This window comes from Acinonyx jubatus, chromosome E1, assembly GCF_027475565.1.
Source record: "Acinonyx jubatus isolate Ajub_Pintada_27869175 chromosome E1, VMU_Ajub_asm_v1.0, whole genome shotgun sequence".
Lineage (NCBI taxonomy): Eukaryota > Metazoa > Chordata > Mammalia > Carnivora > Felidae > Acinonyx > Acinonyx jubatus.
Window position 1 is genome coordinate 784,185 of NC_069397.1, and position 15,668 is coordinate 799,852.

Here is a 15,668-nt window from a genome sequence, read left to right on the forward strand (position 1 = left end):
TCCTGCGTCGCACTCAGGGCGAGGTCACAGAGCCACTGGGTTCTTCCCCAGGATTCGCGCTTGCGGCCGAGCGTGGGGTGTGTGTGTGTCCGTGAGCTCACAGAGGACCGGGTGCTCCTGTGGGCCACACGGTCGCAAGCTGGGCCCAGCTGTGCTCCCTGGAGGGCAGGGGTGACGGGACGGGGCGCCCAGCTCCAGCCAGGGGCGCCCCCAGCCCTCAGCCCTTGTGGGTCCCCGCGGCCCGGCAGCGGGAGGGGCAGAGACAGTGGTCCCCACGACCAAGCCGGTGCCGCTTTGCTCTGCGTGCCAAGCACGTGGGTGCCGACCTCGGCCTCTGTCTCAAGAGGAGTGTGGCACTTGGGTCACTAGAAGGATGATCCCGGTGTGTGCCTCTCCAAGGGTGCGATTAAGGAAAAGCAGCCTCTGCTCTTCAGCTGGTGGGAGTCCTGGGGGCGGGCGCCGGGGTCAGCAGACGGCCGGGGGGGGGGGGGCCCACCCCACCCCAAATCCGGGCTCGGCAGGGACCCGCCTGGATAGGGCCATGCTGGTGGAAACGGGTCTGGGGCTCCCCGCCACGCCAGACCCTGCCGGCGGCTTGTGTCCCCGGGGGCTCTGGGGGAGCCTGTGGAGGGGGACCGACGAGGCCCAGGCCCAGAACTCGTTCAGTTCCCTGACGCCAGCTGCCCTGGGACTTTCAGGAGACGCACATCCCAGCGGGTGACACTTCCCTGAACCCAATTTCTCCCCGGCGCTGATGAGCAGAGGGGTACCTCACGGGCCGTGTGCACCCTGCAACCTTTGCTTGGAGCGAGTTTTCCCAAAAATGCCACACCAGACCGTGACAGCAGGGGATCGCGGCTGTCAAGGGGCCCCGAGTTGATCGCAGCAATGACAGTGAGCCAGGCCCTGCTGAGCATGTTGTGAGGTCTCCATCTCTGCCTCAGTGGCTCTGAGAAGGCTTTCCAGAGGTCAGGACGATTGAGCAGGGTTTTGAAGGACAGGCAGGAGTTTGCTGGTCTGCCCGGGGAGGAAGGCCGTCCCAGGCACAGGGCTCAGCACGAGGCAAGGAGGAGCGAGCCTGCCGTGTCTGGTGGGCGAACCAGTGGCCTCCATTACTGTGGTGGGGACACCTGGCTCTTCGAGAGCACAGCGCTGTGGGCAGGGCAGGGGCGGGGGGCGCGGGCCGCCTTCCTGGGTTCCACAGGGGCCTCTGCTGACGCTGGAGACGCGCCTTCCTGGAGGGCCCTCCAGTCACGTTAGCCCACTCCCGGGCGCAGGATCTAGGTCTGCGGGCGAGGCCTCCCCTCCTCTGTCCCCCGAGCAAGATGTCTTTGGCTGCCGTGGCCAGGGAAGGGGCGAGGGGTGCTGAGGACCACCCTGTCAGTCCCAGCTCCCCCCCCCCCCCACCTGGAGCTAGGAGCCCCGCTCCGAGGCCTGTGTGTGTATGAGCTCGTTTATCCTCGGCCTCGTCCCGGGGGTGGCCTCTGTCATCCTCGCGTCCAGAAGAGGAAACCGAGAAGCCGAGGGTCCGCTCACACCGTGGGCGGGGGCAAGATGTGGACGCGGGCGCTGTCCGAACCGGGTGTCTCCCGGCCTCAGGAGTGAGGGGTCCCCGGGGCCAGAGGGGACCTCAGCTGCACACAGCTCCTGGTCTTACTGGCCCTGGAGCCGCGCACGAGGCCACACGCACCACGGAACGTGGCTGCTTTGCTCTGGGGCGGTGTGTGAGTGGCAGACCTAGAGGTACCAGTCGCCAGCACCGTCCTGGGTTGGGCGTGGGACTTGGGTGCCAGCCGCTCAGCCCAACCCTGCGGCCTTGGGCTCGTGAGCCAGGACGTATGAGCCTCGGTTCCTCGTCTGCAAATGGGGCTGATACCCAGAGGACCAGAGCTCAGGGGCGGTGTGGGGACTAGGTGACAGTGCCTGGGACGTAATACGTGCTCAGCGAAACCCAAGCCAATTCTGTGTTTTGTCAGGAGCCTGTCCTGAGCACAGGGCCCAGGGCAAGGTCCCCAGGATGTGAGCCGCTGGAAGGAGCCAGGGGAAGTCCCGGGCAAGCCTGGCCTCATTCCCTCCTCCTCCTCCTCCTGGCCACCCCTCCATCCTTTAGGGAACGAATTCCTGTCTGTGTGGGCGGGAGCCCTGAGCCCATAAAGCAGTTACCCTTAGAGCAGGGCGGTAACCGGAAGGACCGAATCATTCAGAATTACACTTCTGGTTTTGTGTTCTTTGCTGAGTACCCTGGGGCCAGGAAGGTGGGGGGAGGGTGTCCTAACCCAGACCCTCGGTCAGGCTCCCACCCACACCTGCTGCACCCCTGCCCGCCGAGCCCCGGAAGGACCCTCCCCGACATGACCCCTAAGAGGTGCAGCAGGTTCGGGTGGGGTGGGTGAGGGAGGGGGGGCAAAGAAGGAAAGGGCCGTCCCAGCATGCAGCTGGCTGCTTCAGGAGTGAGGGAGTGAGTTCCCCGTCACTGAAAGCACACGAGTGGTCCACAGTCTCGCCACGTGGTCTAGACACATACAAAATAACATCCTCCTTGTGGGGAGAACAGAGAGGAAGCAAGGTCAGCGTCGTGGGTGGGTGGGTTCCTCAGGATGGCAGGCAGCCCCAGGTGGGCAGCGAGGGGGCCGCGGGGTGTCTCTGAGGTCTCTCTCCACCCGAGAGCCCAGCACGGTGACATTGGGAATGTAGGTGTTAGGTCACACAGCCTTCTCTGTAAGGGCCAGCCGGTAAATACTCCCAGCTTGGCAGGCTGTGAGGACTCGTGCAACTGTGTAACTCTGTCGCTGAGGCCCGTGTGCGAGCAGCCACAGACAGATGTGAACCAGAGAGCGCAGCGGTGTTCCGGTAAAACTTTATTAACAGCACTGGGCGTGGGCCAGATTTGCTTCTCGGCTGTCACCTGCGGGTCCCTGCATTAGAGGGACCAGGGGCTCAGGCCTGGAGGCCCCAGAGGAGGGGTGGCAGCTGAAGGAAATGAGGACAGCCTTTCCTGGAGGGGGGTGACAGGGGCCTCACCCCAGAGGTCACCCAAATGCTGCCTTGCCTCTCTGGGGGTCCACCTGCCCTGGGCCCCGGGTCCCCTCACTCAAGGCCTTGCTACGGCTCTGATGGCTCCAAGCAGACAGTTTTAAAATACGGAGCTCTCCACTTTTCAGGAGGGTGCTCAGCCCCCATTTCCGTCCCTCACTAGAGGTCCCCCGATGGCACGCACATGGTTGCTGTTGTCACTGGCGAGGGAAGCAGGACAGCCTCTTCCGGGACACCCTCCCTGGCCTCGGGGACGGCGTGTGCACCGGCCCGGCCCTGGGGGGACAACGGCTTCTGGTTGTGTTGGTCTGGAGGCGGGGGCTGGACGCTGCCGTTCCAGCTGGGTCCCCGGGGACGCTGGGGCCCCAGGGAGGGAGGCCTGCAGGTGCTGAGTCCTCTGTCCCCCCGCAGGAGAACTGTATCGGGTTTCCTTGAGAAGACAGAGGTTCCCCGCCCAGGGCAGCATCGAGATCCACGAAGACAATGAGGTGGGTGGGGCTCCTGGCGGTGTCTGGGCTCCCTGTGGTCAGGACTTCAGGGGGACCCCCAGGCCGGTGGACATTTCACTTGCTCTTCACCGGACTTGCTGTGCGACCCTGGGCAGGTCCTTGTCTGTCTCTGGGCCTCCGGCTCAGACCCCCTCAAGAAGGGTCTCTTGGGGCCCTTGGGGCCTTGACAGCGAGGGGCTTGCTCCGCCAGCAGCCCGGGCCGCCCCCTCTGCGTGCACAGGGGGCCACACCGGGGGCCGAGGGTCCCCGCGCCTGCGCCCCCTCTCCCTGCCTCCCGTGTCTACCCCGCCCAATGTCCTCCTCAGGAAGGCTGCCCGCGGCGCTCCTGCAAGACGCACGTGCTCCTGCTGGTGCTCCACGGGGGCAACGTCCTGGACACGGGTGCGGGGGACCCGGCCTGCAAGGCGGCCGACATCCACACCTTCGGCTCCGTGCTGGAGAAGGTCACGCGCGCCCACTTCCCGGCGGCCCTGGGCCACATCCTCATCAAGTTCGTGCCCTGTCCTGCCGTCTGCTCCGAGGCCTTCTCGCTCGTCTCTAAGTGAGTCCCTTCTGCCCACGTGGACTGGCCAAGGTTGGTGGGGTTGACGAGGGAGTGCTGTCCCGGCGGGGGGGGGGGGGTGGGGTGGGGTGGGGGGTGCCTGCCGGGGCGTCCACGGGATGTCAGGCGCTGACTGGCCATGAACACGCTGGCGGGGAGTGGTCAGCGAGGGTCCCAAGCAGTTAGCAGGTGTGCGCCCAGCCTGCCCTGCCCTGCCGAGCCCGGCAGTGCTGGCTCCCTGTGCTCAGTAGGCCCCGGTCCCCTGGCCCCGAGGACGCTGAGGCCCCGGGAGGCCCAGCAGTTGCCCCCAGGGTTACCCAGAGAATGGAGCCGGGAATCGAACCCGAGCAGCCTGGCTTTCCCGCCGCACGGTCAGAGCCCGGTGAGGGTGTGTGTTCTGATGCGGGCGGGCCATGCGCCCTGGACGCCCGGGAAGAGCCAGGGAACCTTCCCCGGCCTGTGTCATCTGTAACGTGGGGATGATCGCGTCGGGAGCACCGCGTGGAGTGTTTGCGAGGACGCTGAGTGCTAGTGTGACTCGCAGCTTCGTCCTCCAGCGTGGATGGTGCTCTCTCGAGGACAGTGGGCCAGGGAGAGGGTGTCCGGGTCCCCACAGAGAAACCGGCCGGAGGGGATAAGGCATCAAGCTCCCCGGGCCTGGTTCCTCCCCTGCCTCCCGTCCCCAGTGGGGTCATGTCGGGCCCTGGTCAACCTGAGTTTGGGCCCTGGGTGGGGGTGGGGTGGGGCGGGGGCTCCAGCCAGCTGGCTCTGATGCCCCAGGGGACCACAGCAGGCAGGGTGGGGGTGGGGGCCGGGCAGGAGCTGGTCCCCGAGGGGTCTGAGCTACGGCAGAGGGAAGGGCTTGCACGTGGGGAAGCAGGGCAGCGAGGATGCCGTAGAGCAAGCTCTCGGTCCTTTCTGGGCTCACACCTTTCTGCAAAGCCCACGGCCCTGGACCCTCGCCCCAGGACGGTGCACACCATGTCATGCGCACAGCTACGTGTCCATCTCCAAGCTGTGGCTGACGCGGGTCCCCTTGCCTGGAACCCTCTCTCTCCTCCTCTGTAGCGTCCGTAAAGCCTTCCTTGAGGCCTAGTCCAGATTGCACCTCCTCCGGGAAGTCTGCTATGATACGTCCCCACCCTGATCCACACCAGGCAGCTTCCTCCAAATCGGGGTGTCCCTTGGGGCCGTGCAGAAGAGGGCAGGGGAGGTGGCCGGCCAGGAGACGCCAGGCCCACATCCCGGGCTGGCGCGGGGACGATGCCCCCACCTGCACTTTGTTTCTTGTGGCTCCTGCCTGGTTCTGCTTCGAGGGCCCTGAGCAGGGGCCTAGCCACGGCCGGCCCGTGCTCTCCTCTGCCCGGCGCGCAGCCCCAGACCTGCCCCTGCCTGAGCCCGGCCGGGCTTACCTTGACCCTGTCTGCAGCCTGAACCCCTACAGCCACGATGAGGGCTGCCTCGGCAACAGCCAGGACCACGTCCCCCTGGCCGCCCTGCCCCTGCTGGCCATCTCCTCTCCGCGGTACCAGGACGCGGTGGCCACCGTCATCGAGCGGGCCAACCAGGTCTACACAGAGTTCCTCAAGTCCCCTGACGGAATCGGCTTCAGTGGGCAGGTATGAGAGCCTGCCTCCCTAACCAGCCCTCACCTAGCCTGACCGCTGTCCTCAGGCCGACCCTGACCCGAGTCTGACCCCTGACCTGAGTCTGACCCCTGACCCTGGCCTGACTGCTGTCCTTACGCTGACCCTGACCCGAGTGTGACTCCTGACCCTGGTCTGACTGCTGTCCTCGGGCTGACCCTGACCTGAGTCTGACCCCTGACCCTGGCCTGACAGCTGCCTTCAGGCTGACCCTGACCTGAGTCTGACCCCTGACCCTGGCCTGACTGCTGTCCTTACGCTGACCCTGACCCTAGTTTGACTGCTGCCCTCAGGCCGACCCTGACCCAGCACGAACACCCATCCCCCACAGGGGTTCTGTCAGTGGCTCTCCGGGACAGGTCCCTTATTCTGCCAGGGACAGGGGACTGGTGCTCTCGCCGGGTACGGGGGCGGTGGGTCAGCAGCGGGCGGGCCTTTAGCGCCAGCTGTGTGTGCCCCAGGTGTGTCTCATCGGGGACTGTGTGGGGGGCCTCCTGGCCTTCGATGCCATCTGCTACAGCGCGGGGCCCTCGGGTGACAGTCCGGGCGGCAGCAGCCGGAAGGGCAGCATCAGCAGCACCCAGGTGCGGGCCAGCCGGTGGGGGTCGGGGAGGGGCCTGTCCTGGGGAGGTGAGGCGGGCCTTCGCCCCGGTACGCGGTCGCTACCCCCGAAGTGTTGCCCTACGGGAGGAGGGCGGGTTTAGGCCGGGATCGGGTGCCTACGTCCGGACCCCCGGTGGGTCGCCCCGGGCCGAAACCCCGCCGTGACTCGGTGGCTCCCGCGCTCCTTCGCAAGAGTGCTGACCTGACGTCTGGGGAGAAAGGGGTTCATCCGCGCCCGGGGGAGGACGCGGGGCCCCGGAGTCTGTGGTGGCTGCAGTGCTCTCCTGTCCTCTGCGTGACCCCAAAGGACGCCCCCGTCGTGGCGGACGAGGCGTGCGGTCTGGCCGGCAGCAAGCGTCTCAGCAAGAGCAGCATTGACGTCTCCGGCGTGCCGGACGAGGACGCCTCGGAGCCCCAGAGGCCGTTGCCTCGGAAACAGAGCGACTCCTCCACCTACGACTGTGAGGCCATCGGCCAGCATCATGCCTTCCTGTCCAGGTAACCGCCTCCCGGGCCCTGTCTTCCTTCCAGCGCGGCGTCCGGGGCGGCGAGGACCGGCCCTGGGGCCCAGGCCCTTTCAGGAGGCCTGTAGACGGGCGCGGAGAGGCTGGGACCCCGGCCACTCCCCGTGGGCCCTGCGCCCCGTCCCTGCGCCGCCCCGACTTGCGGAGGGAGGGGACGGCCCTCCAGCGTCGTGGACGCTCAGTGTCAAGCTCTGGCAAAGGCAAAATTACGCCCGGCCCGCTTCACTGCTGCTTAAGAAAAGGCGGTGGAAAAGCGGATGCGGGTGTGTTTTGCGAGCCGCTCCGGGGGTCGTTCTGTTTGTCAGACGGGGCAGTGGAGGCTCCTGGAGGCCGGGAAGTGTCCTGGGATCACACGGCCAGCGCCGAGCAGCTGGGGCCGGACTCCGACTCCTGGTCCCTGGTGCGGTCCCTTCTGCAGAGTTGAGTGAGTTACCGGCACGCTCATCAGGGCACAAGGGACCCACCTAGGAAAGCAGGCCTTGTTCCACGCTGTCCCTCCGTTCTCTGCCCTGTCTGTCCTCACTCCTTTCTTACCCAAGTGGCAAGTGTCACGGGGCCATCAGGAGGTTTGCAAAATAGGTCCCCTGTGACCGCTTTGGGGTCTTCCTCTTTGTACGTATTTTGTACATCCTTTGTGTTTAGTTTTGCTTGGAAAAAGAACCCCTCTACCGGGATCTTTTCTGATCCTTTCCCTATGTGATACGTATTCGGTAAATACTCTTAACGGGGAGCATTTCACTGGGTGAGCAGACAGCTCCCTTCATCCCAGTAATTGGGTACTTGGCTCCTTCCAGTTCTGGGAAGTTACAGCGTGCGTAAACGTTTGCGCGTGTGTAGGGCTGTTTCATTCGGGTGCATTCATTCCCCGAAAAGAAATCCTTCCATCAAAGGCCCCGCACGTTCAAATCTCCGACTGTTCGAAGCCCCTCTGTCAGCCTCAGTTCGCATCAGGCTTGCAGGGTGAAGTCGTGACTTTTCTGGTTCACCCTTGAAAAGTCCTTTAAGAAGGCCCCAAATCCGGAGGGCGACAAGAAGTTGGAGGCTTCTGGTAGCCGGTTCAGCGCAGCCAGCTTTTCCCTCTAGCGTAGGGACAGATGGCAGTTTCGTCAGACGCCGGCGCTGTCCTCGCGGGGAGAGACAGGAGCCCGAGGACTCAGATCCGGCTACCCCGACCCCTCACGCACGGCCGGCGGGGGACTGGCCCGCGCTCTTTCCGTTGTTATTTCTCAAATTCCCTCTCTCCTCCATCTGGAACATTCTAGTTGAATTTGCATTCGGTTACTTGATTCGTAGATCACGGGATCCCACTGGATCGTCTCACACCCTGAGCTGCCCTTCAGTGCCACCTGGACGGTCCAGGGGCGCCCGGCTTTCCTGCCCGCCAGGCCTCGGCGGCCGCTCTGGGTCCAGAACAGCATCGGCCCGGCTCTCGGGAGCAGCGGCCCCCCGGGCTGGGACTGGGGGCAGTTCTGTGTGTCCCACCTTTCTGTTCAAGCCCTGCTCCCTGTGCAGGTGGTGCGGGAGGGAAGCGCACGCTGCCTGCACCTGTGCTGCAGGTGGCCTGGGACCCGGGTGACCATGAACTTGCCCGATTCTGCAGGACCGGCTCCGTCCGGCTGGTCTGTGTACCGGCCAGGCCAGGCTCCGCCGGCAGACGGCGCGGGAGCTCGCCCGGGGGGCCCTTGCGAAGCCGGCCCGATGGGGCAGGCCTGCCAGCCTGCAGGATGCTTAGGTGCTCTTAGGCCCTCAGCCCAGCTGAGAAAATGTTTTACCGGATCGTGGCCGTGAGCGTCTGTCCAAGTACGGTCTCTGGCTGCCGGCAGGTGACAGCGGCAGAGCTGGGTAGATGTGACGGAGGCCGAACGGCCCCGCGGTCTAAACCATTTACCGTCTGGCCCTTCAGAGGAAAAGGGCCGTCGGCCGGGCCCCGGTGGCCCGCGCCAGGGTGGCCGTCAGCTCTCCGGGCTGGCCGGCGGGCTCTGACTCCCGGGCCCCGCCGCGGAGGCGGCGGGCTGGGCTCTCCCCGCTCAGCCTACGCACCCCCGCTCCTTCGCTGACCGCCCTCCCGGGGCTCTCTCCCCTGGGCAGCATCCACTCGAACGTGCTGAAGGACGAGGCCGAGCCCCCCGCGGCCGGGGGGCTCCCGCCGCCCGAGGTCAGCCTGGGTCGCTTGGACTTCGACGTGTCCGACTTCTTCCTCTTTGGCTCGCCCCTGGGCCTGGTCCTGGCCATGCGGAGGACAGTGCTGCCGGGACTGGACGGTGGGTGGCGCTGCCGGGGCCTGAGAGGCCTTGTGTCTCTGGACCACGGTGTCGGGGCCTCCGGCTAGGGGACCGGGGGGGGGGGGGGGGGTGCAGGGAGGGGTGGGGCATGGGGAAGGGGGAGGGAGGGGCAGCCTCCCCGGGTGGGACAAAGGTGAGCCAGCCCCGGTGGGTTTCACCTCCCTGTCACATGCCCCACGTGGGCGGTTGTTATGCTCCACAGGAGGAGAAGCCACATTTACCCTCCTGCCGCCCTCCTCCCCCGGCACCCCCAGGCAGGCCTTCTGCGGCCGGGGCGACCTCCCCGACCCCCGCACAGTCCCAGGCCCACCCTAGTGCCCGCGGCCTGAGCGCCTGCCCCCAGTGCTCTGAGATACACAGGGAGGTGATGTGCACCGGCCTGTGGTTTAGCAGTGAGTCTGAGGGGACAAGCGGCGGGGGCACCTCGAGGCCCACACGTCAGGGCTTCTCAAACTCCTTTTCCACGGCGCTCCCCGGCAGCCGCCACCGTGGGACAGAGAAGGGAGGGGCTCTCCTTGAAGTGGGGAGGGGTGAGGCGGAATCCCACGCCGCCTCCAAGTTGGCGAGGGGACCTGCGTCTCCCAGGACTCCGGGCTCCGGACCATTCAGTGCCCCCCCTGGGGGAGGGGGGCACGGGGAGGCCTCGGGGGTAGACACCTGCCGGGCGGGGGGGGGGGGGGGCGGGGAGAAGTGTTCTCCGGCTCTGGCCAGCCTCGAGCCCTGCCTCCCGCCTGCCTGGGGGCTGAGCGGCTGGGGAAGGGGCCGCTGATTCCGACTGAGAGACTGGGTCTGCCTGGTAGATCACACGGAGCGTTCGCGGACGCCGGAAGGGTTTGCAGGAGACCGAGCAGGGGAAACAGTGGAGGGAAGGCCTGCGTGGAGGAGGGGCTGCCTGGGCAAAGGCATAGAGAGGGGCAGCCGGCAGGCCGGGGTGGGGAACTGCAGAGGAGCCCCGGCCGCAGCCCTGGGGCCTAGAGCGCCGCTCCTGGTGGGGCAGGTTGGCAAGGCCCTGAATGCCAAACGCAGCACGATGGCTTTGGTCCTGTTGGTAGCAGGGAGCCACGGCATGTTCTTGAGCAGAGGGCTGGGCCACCCGAAGCCGCTCTCGAGGAAGCCTGCTGGGCCCAAGGGAGCAGGAGCTGGCAAGGGGCTTCCCCCACGTCCTCTCTGTCCCCCTCAGGCTTCCAGATGCGTCCCGCCTGCAGCCAGGTCTACAGTTTCTTCCACTGCGCGGACCCCTCTGCTTCGCGGCTGGAGCCCCTGCTGGAGCCCAAGTTCCACCTGGTGCCGCCCGTCAGCGTGCCCCGCTACCAGAGGTTCCCGCTGGGCGACGGGCAGTCCCTCCTGCTGGGTAGGCTCTCCGCGGTTGGGGGGGGGGGGCGGTTGTGTGAGCGTGCTGAGCCAGGGGCTGGGCCCCGCCGGGTGGCACTCCAGGGCCACCCTCTCTGGTCCAGGCTCTCCACGCGCTGGCCGAAGGAGGGACTAGACTCCCCTCCGACCAGGGGCCACGTGCTCCAGAGCAGGAGGCGGGGGTGGAAACAGCTGCTCACCTGTGTGCACCCCTGCTCTGTCGGGGGCGTCTTGGGGCCCAGAGGCCAGGCTCTGCCCCTGACGGGCTCCTGGGGCCAGCACGCTGCTCGAGCCATCAGACCTGAGTGCAAGCCCGGGGGTCTGTGCTGGGTGTTGTTCCCCAGCCTCGCCCCTGGAGGTGCGGGGCCAGGAATGTGTCATCCGGGTGGGCATCATGGAAGAGGGGGCCTTTGGCCACGGCATTTGGACAGGCGGAGCAGAGCTGGAGGATGAGGGTCGGGGGGCAGCACTTGTAGGTGGAAGGAGCAGCGGGAAGAGGGCAGGTGGGTCTGGGGGAGGCCAGTGGTCTCCAGGGCTGACACGGAGTGAACCAGGCACGGGCAGGGGAGGCCGGCGTTGGCGGTCGGGGCTGGGAAATCAGGGCCTTCGTCCCACACCCTGGATGAGGAGGTTTGGTCAGAGCCTGTTCAGAAGTTTGGGCCAGACTGGGGGAGGGGGGGTGCCGCGCATGAGGCTCATTCAGGATCCAAAAACAGCACCCCCCCCCCCCATTTTTAATGGAAACTTAATTTCCAAAGTCCTGCTTCGTCAGGAACTTCCACCGACGGTCTCCGCCGTGCACCCGAAAATGCGTTGCTCTGGGCGGGGCAAGGCCCAGCCCCGGAGAGCGTCCTAGCGCCTTGGCTGACACGACTGTTCCCACCCGGGCTCGGCCGCAGGCCTCTGTGCCTGGGGGGGGGGGGGGGGTGGGGTCCGTGGAGGGGCACGTGGTGACCGTCCGCCTCCGGAGGTGCCCTCGGCAGTTCTGCCACAGACGGAGGGGATGGTTGGGACCCACGACTTAGAGGAGGTGAGGCCCAGCCGGGCCCTGGGGTGCAGGCGCCCCGTCGAGCCCCGGGGGGTTAGGGGCGCCGGCTGCCTGTGGGGTGGGGGTGATGGTGAGCGGACCGGGGGGGGGCCCAGACTCCCGCCCGGTACAGGCAGCTCCGGACACACGGCCCGGCCCTGACCGCGACCTTCCCCCGCCAGCTGACGCTCTGCACGCCCACAGCGGCCTCTTCCTGGAGGGCGGCTCACGGGACAGCCCACCGCCCCCGGACGCCCCCGCCCCGCCTCCTCAGGCCCCGGGGGCCCAGTGCCCTGCACGGAGGATGAGCCGGGACAGCTCACACAGCGACAGCTCAGACTCCTCAGACAGCCTGGCCTCCGCGGGCGTCTCCCACAGTGAGTGAGGGTTTTCGGGGCGCTGCCTGCCTTGAGGGACAGGGACCCCCCCCCCCCACCCCGGGCGGGCGCTGGTCCACGCCGGGGCTGCTGAGGGCGGGCTGGGAGCGATAAAAGAAATCCATCCAGACTGAGCCCCGGGGCCGAGCCGTGACCCCAGCGTTTGTCTCCACGGGGCCAGCCCCCGCTGCTGGGGACCGGGTTGCAGCAGGGCTCGTCCTGGGGGCAGGCAGGAGAAGGGGCTGGTGGCTCACGGGAAGCTGAGTGGTCACGTCCGGGGCTCCGACCCCGGACCTGCGCCCCGAGTGGCCCGTTCACCGCGGGGTCCGTGTGCCGGGGCCCCACGCTGGCTCTCGGGTCAAGGCCCAGCCGGGCCACACGGTCCTCACCTGGATCTCGGGCCCACAGTCACGGCCAAGTGGTGGGGCGCCAAGCGTATCGACTACGCCCTGTACTGCCCCGACGTCCTCACGGCCTTCCCCACCGTGGCCCTGCCCCACCTCTTCCACGCCAGCTACTGGGAGTCCACGGACGTGGTAGCCTTCATCCTGAGACAGGTACTGCTGTCCCTCTCCGGGCCCCTCGGGAGGGCCCGTCCTGCTCTCTGGGGAACAGGGTATCTTGCGGGCCACACTGCGCCCTGGGAGGGCGTGGGGGTTACGAGGCCACACGGGGGGTTTCATGGAGAGCGCTGGCTTCTGGTCAATGGCGTGGCACTTTCTGGAAAATTAAACAGAAACCGCACAGGAGAATGGACCCGTGTTCCGCCTGGAGACGAGTCATAAATGCCTGTTCCTCTGAGGGTCTCGGTGTCCTCGGAGAGGCCGGTGACTGAGGGGGAGCCTGGGGGAGGGGGGGAAGGGGGCCGGGAGGCGGGGTCGGTGGCCAAGGGCGGGAGTTTGATTCTGTTCTGTGTCGCGCGAGAAGCCACCGCAGGGCTGAGCAAAGAGAGAGCTCGTGCCTGACCATGTTCTGGGAAGGGAGTCCTGTGTCTGCTGCTTGAGGGGCCAGAGAGAAAGCCCCAGGCCCGTTACAAGGCCAACCTGGGGGCCCGGCTTTGGGCCGGGAGCTGGTGCGGAGGCCCGGGGGGCCGGGGATGGGGCGACAGCAAGGCTTGCTGGCATCTGGGCGTGAGGGACCGAGGGCCGTGCTGCAGGGCCTGACGCCCACCTGAGCACCTGGGGGGCTCCCTGGGGTTGGGGAGGAGCAGGGCCAGGCTGGGGTGCGGGAAGCCGAGTCTTGGGTCTGGGCCTGAGAAGCACGAAGGGAGGCGAGTGGAGGCTGGGGCTCGGCAGTCGCCGGTGGTGGGTGTCCCGGTGACGGGCGCGGCACCCCGATGCTGAGGTGGGTTTTGCCCCCACTGAGCGGCTCTCCCCGCCAGTGGGGCATCCTGCAGCGTAGCCCGGTTGTGACCCCGCCGACCCCACGGCAGCGTCGGCCCCGCCGGTTCCGGGTGCAGGTCGTTGCCCGGGCTTCCGGCCCCCGAGACGGACGGTCCGGCAACCCTGCCTCGGGTCCTGCCGTCCGCTGGGGCGGCCTCCAGAATGCCTCCCACCTGGACCTCGTGGGTCCCCAGAGGTCAGGGGGTGGGACTGGAGGTGCCAGCCTCTGGTCCCGTGCGGCCTGCTCCTGGCCACGCCCCCCCCTTGGGTGGGGTCCAGATGCCACCTCACTAACAAACAAAAGGCATCTTGAGGGCTCTCTGGCATCGAGGAGATTCCAGAGGTCTTGGGAGCTCTGAGACCGGATCTGGGTTTCCCACGTGGCAGCCAAGGGTGTCGCTGTAGGCTGAGAAGTGCAGGGACGGGGACCCAGGGGGTGGAGGAGGAGCCCTGGAAGGTGCAGGAGAGCCGGGAGAGGGCGCGAGCCTGTGCGCTGGGCCGGACAAAGTCCGGGGGCTGCGGGGGGGGTCTGGAGGAAGCCCGCGTGGGGCAGGTGCAAGGGGAGCAGGCGGGTGGGAGCCACGCAGGGTGAGGTTTCCGTGGGGCGTGGCTCCGACAGGCACAGGGTCAGTCCTGGGGACACGGAAGGGCGTGACCCAGTGGGGGAGGGACGGAGCCACGGGGCTGGGTGGGAGGGAGGACCGGCTAGCTGCTGGAACAGCGCGGCAGGGAACAGATCCGAGCGGGGGGGGGCGCGGTTTGGACGCCGTGCACAGAGGCTGCTCCCTGGCAGAGCATCTGAGAGCCCGCGGCCTGGCCCTGGCGGCAGACGGGTCCCGGGGCTCCCGGCCTCCCGAGACGGGGCGGGGGGGGGGTGGGTGCTGCCGGCCCTGATAGCCTTCTGGGAAGGAGGGAGCAGGGTGGGCCCGGCCGACCTGGAGCCCTGCTCGGCTGCCCGTCAGGTGATGCGCTACGAGAACGTGACCGTCAAGGAGAACGCGGGCCTGGATCCTGCGGCACTGAGCCCCGCCAACCCCCGTGAGAAGTGGCTTCGCAAGAGGACCCAGGTCAAGCTGCGGGTATGTGCTCATTGGCACCGTGTCCTGGTGGGGGTGGGGGTCTCAGCTGGTGTCAGGGAGCGGGGTGCCCTGGGGGCTGGGGCACCCGCGTGGCAGGGGAGGGCTGCGGGTGGCAGGGAAGGTGGGGGTGGGGTCGGGGCTACGCGGGGTGGGGGGGCCGGTTCCCGAAGGCCCGGCTCCAGGGGAGCACCAGGGCGGGGTCCAGGACGCTGGGGGTGGAGCGGCTGCTGTATGTCAGGCTTCTGGAGACGCGGATGTGAGTCAGGGTCTTGCCCATGACCGTGGGGCTCACAGTCTGATTCGCCTCTGAGTACGTACGGCCCGGCGTGGTGTCTGCGGTGAGAGAGGGAAGCGCAGATTAGGAAGAAAACGGAGAAAAGGACTTGGGGCAGACCAGGCAGGGCTTCCCTGAAGGAGAGTCGCCTCCGTAGGGTATTGAAGGATGAATAGGAGCGTGGTATGCGTCACGTCACGTACGTACTCAGCAAAGCATCATCAGTTGTGGATGTGGCCCCCTGTGCCGGGTCCACAGACGCAGCCACTGCTCCGGTGGGCCGTCTGGTGGTAGCACCAGACGTGGACGCTGAGGACCCTGAGCGCGGACCAGTGCTCCGCGAATCAACCCAGTTCTCGCAAACGTATTTATTGAGCTACGGTTACGTTCTCTACAACTCGCCTGCTGAAGGGGGACAGTTCGGTGGATGTGAGCGTGTTCACGGATGCGCACAAACATCACTACGGCCAAGTTTAGGACCTTCTCATCACTTCGGAAAGAGGCCCCTTTCCCCGTAACCGTCCCCCGACCGTGGTCCCTGCCCCTGGCCCCAGCTGTCTGTCTGCTCTGGGCCGTCCGTGTAACGGAACCATCCGGCGTGTTGTCTCTGCGTCCGGCTTCCTTCTCGGAGCCCTGTGCTCTGGGGGCGCGCCCACGTTGTGGCAGGCGTGGGTACCTCGTTCCGCTTGACGGCCGAGGATCTTCCCGCGGACGGACACGTTCCGTTTACCCAGTCGTCACCTGTGGGGCCTTCGGGCGGTTCGCACCTTTTCTCTACCGTGGGCGACGCTCCGGGCTCCCGTGTGTCCTCGTCTCTCGTGGGATCCAGCCGCCCCGGCGGGTGCGAGGCGGGGTCTCCGTGTGGTTTTGCTTCGCGTCTCCCCGCAGATAGGTGACACAGGCGTCTTCCCGTGTGTCTGTTTCCGCGAGTTAAGTCTCTCCTCCCTGGAGTTTTGGCGGTGTGGCCCGTGCCCCCTCCCGACCGTCTGTGGGTCCGGGTCCCCTGAGCCCAGTCCAGGGGCCGGTGCAGGTGGGGGGGGG

At 67.1% G+C, this 15,668-nt stretch overlaps 1 protein-coding gene across 8 annotated transcripts in view; it reads left to right on the forward strand.

Annotated features, from left to right (window-relative positions):
• PITPNM3 (PITPNM family member 3) overlaps positions 1-15,668 on the forward strand; it is a 70,172-nt gene that overhangs the window by 43,593 nt on the left and 10,911 nt on the right. For all 8 annotated transcript variants that reach the window (XR_008294366.1, XM_053212613.1, XM_053212615.1 and 5 more), the window contains 10 exons: positions 3,445-3,521; positions 3,848-4,083; positions 5,513-5,702; positions 6,191-6,313; positions 6,640-6,830; positions 8,945-9,117; positions 10,319-10,489; positions 11,698-11,892; positions 12,301-12,449; positions 14,237-14,353. Coding sequence is in view for 7 of the 8 variants with exons in the window: in XM_053212613.1 (XP_053068588.1) it covers positions 3,445-3,521; positions 3,848-4,083; positions 5,513-5,702; positions 6,191-6,313; positions 6,640-6,830; positions 8,945-9,117; positions 10,319-10,489; positions 11,698-11,892; positions 12,301-12,449; positions 14,237-14,353 (1,622 nt within the window). In the remaining variant the exon portion in view is untranslated. The remainder of the gene's footprint in view (positions 1-3,444; positions 3,522-3,847; positions 4,084-5,512; positions 5,703-6,190; positions 6,314-6,639; positions 6,831-8,944; positions 9,118-10,318; positions 10,490-11,697; positions 11,893-12,300; positions 12,450-14,236; positions 14,354-15,668) is intronic.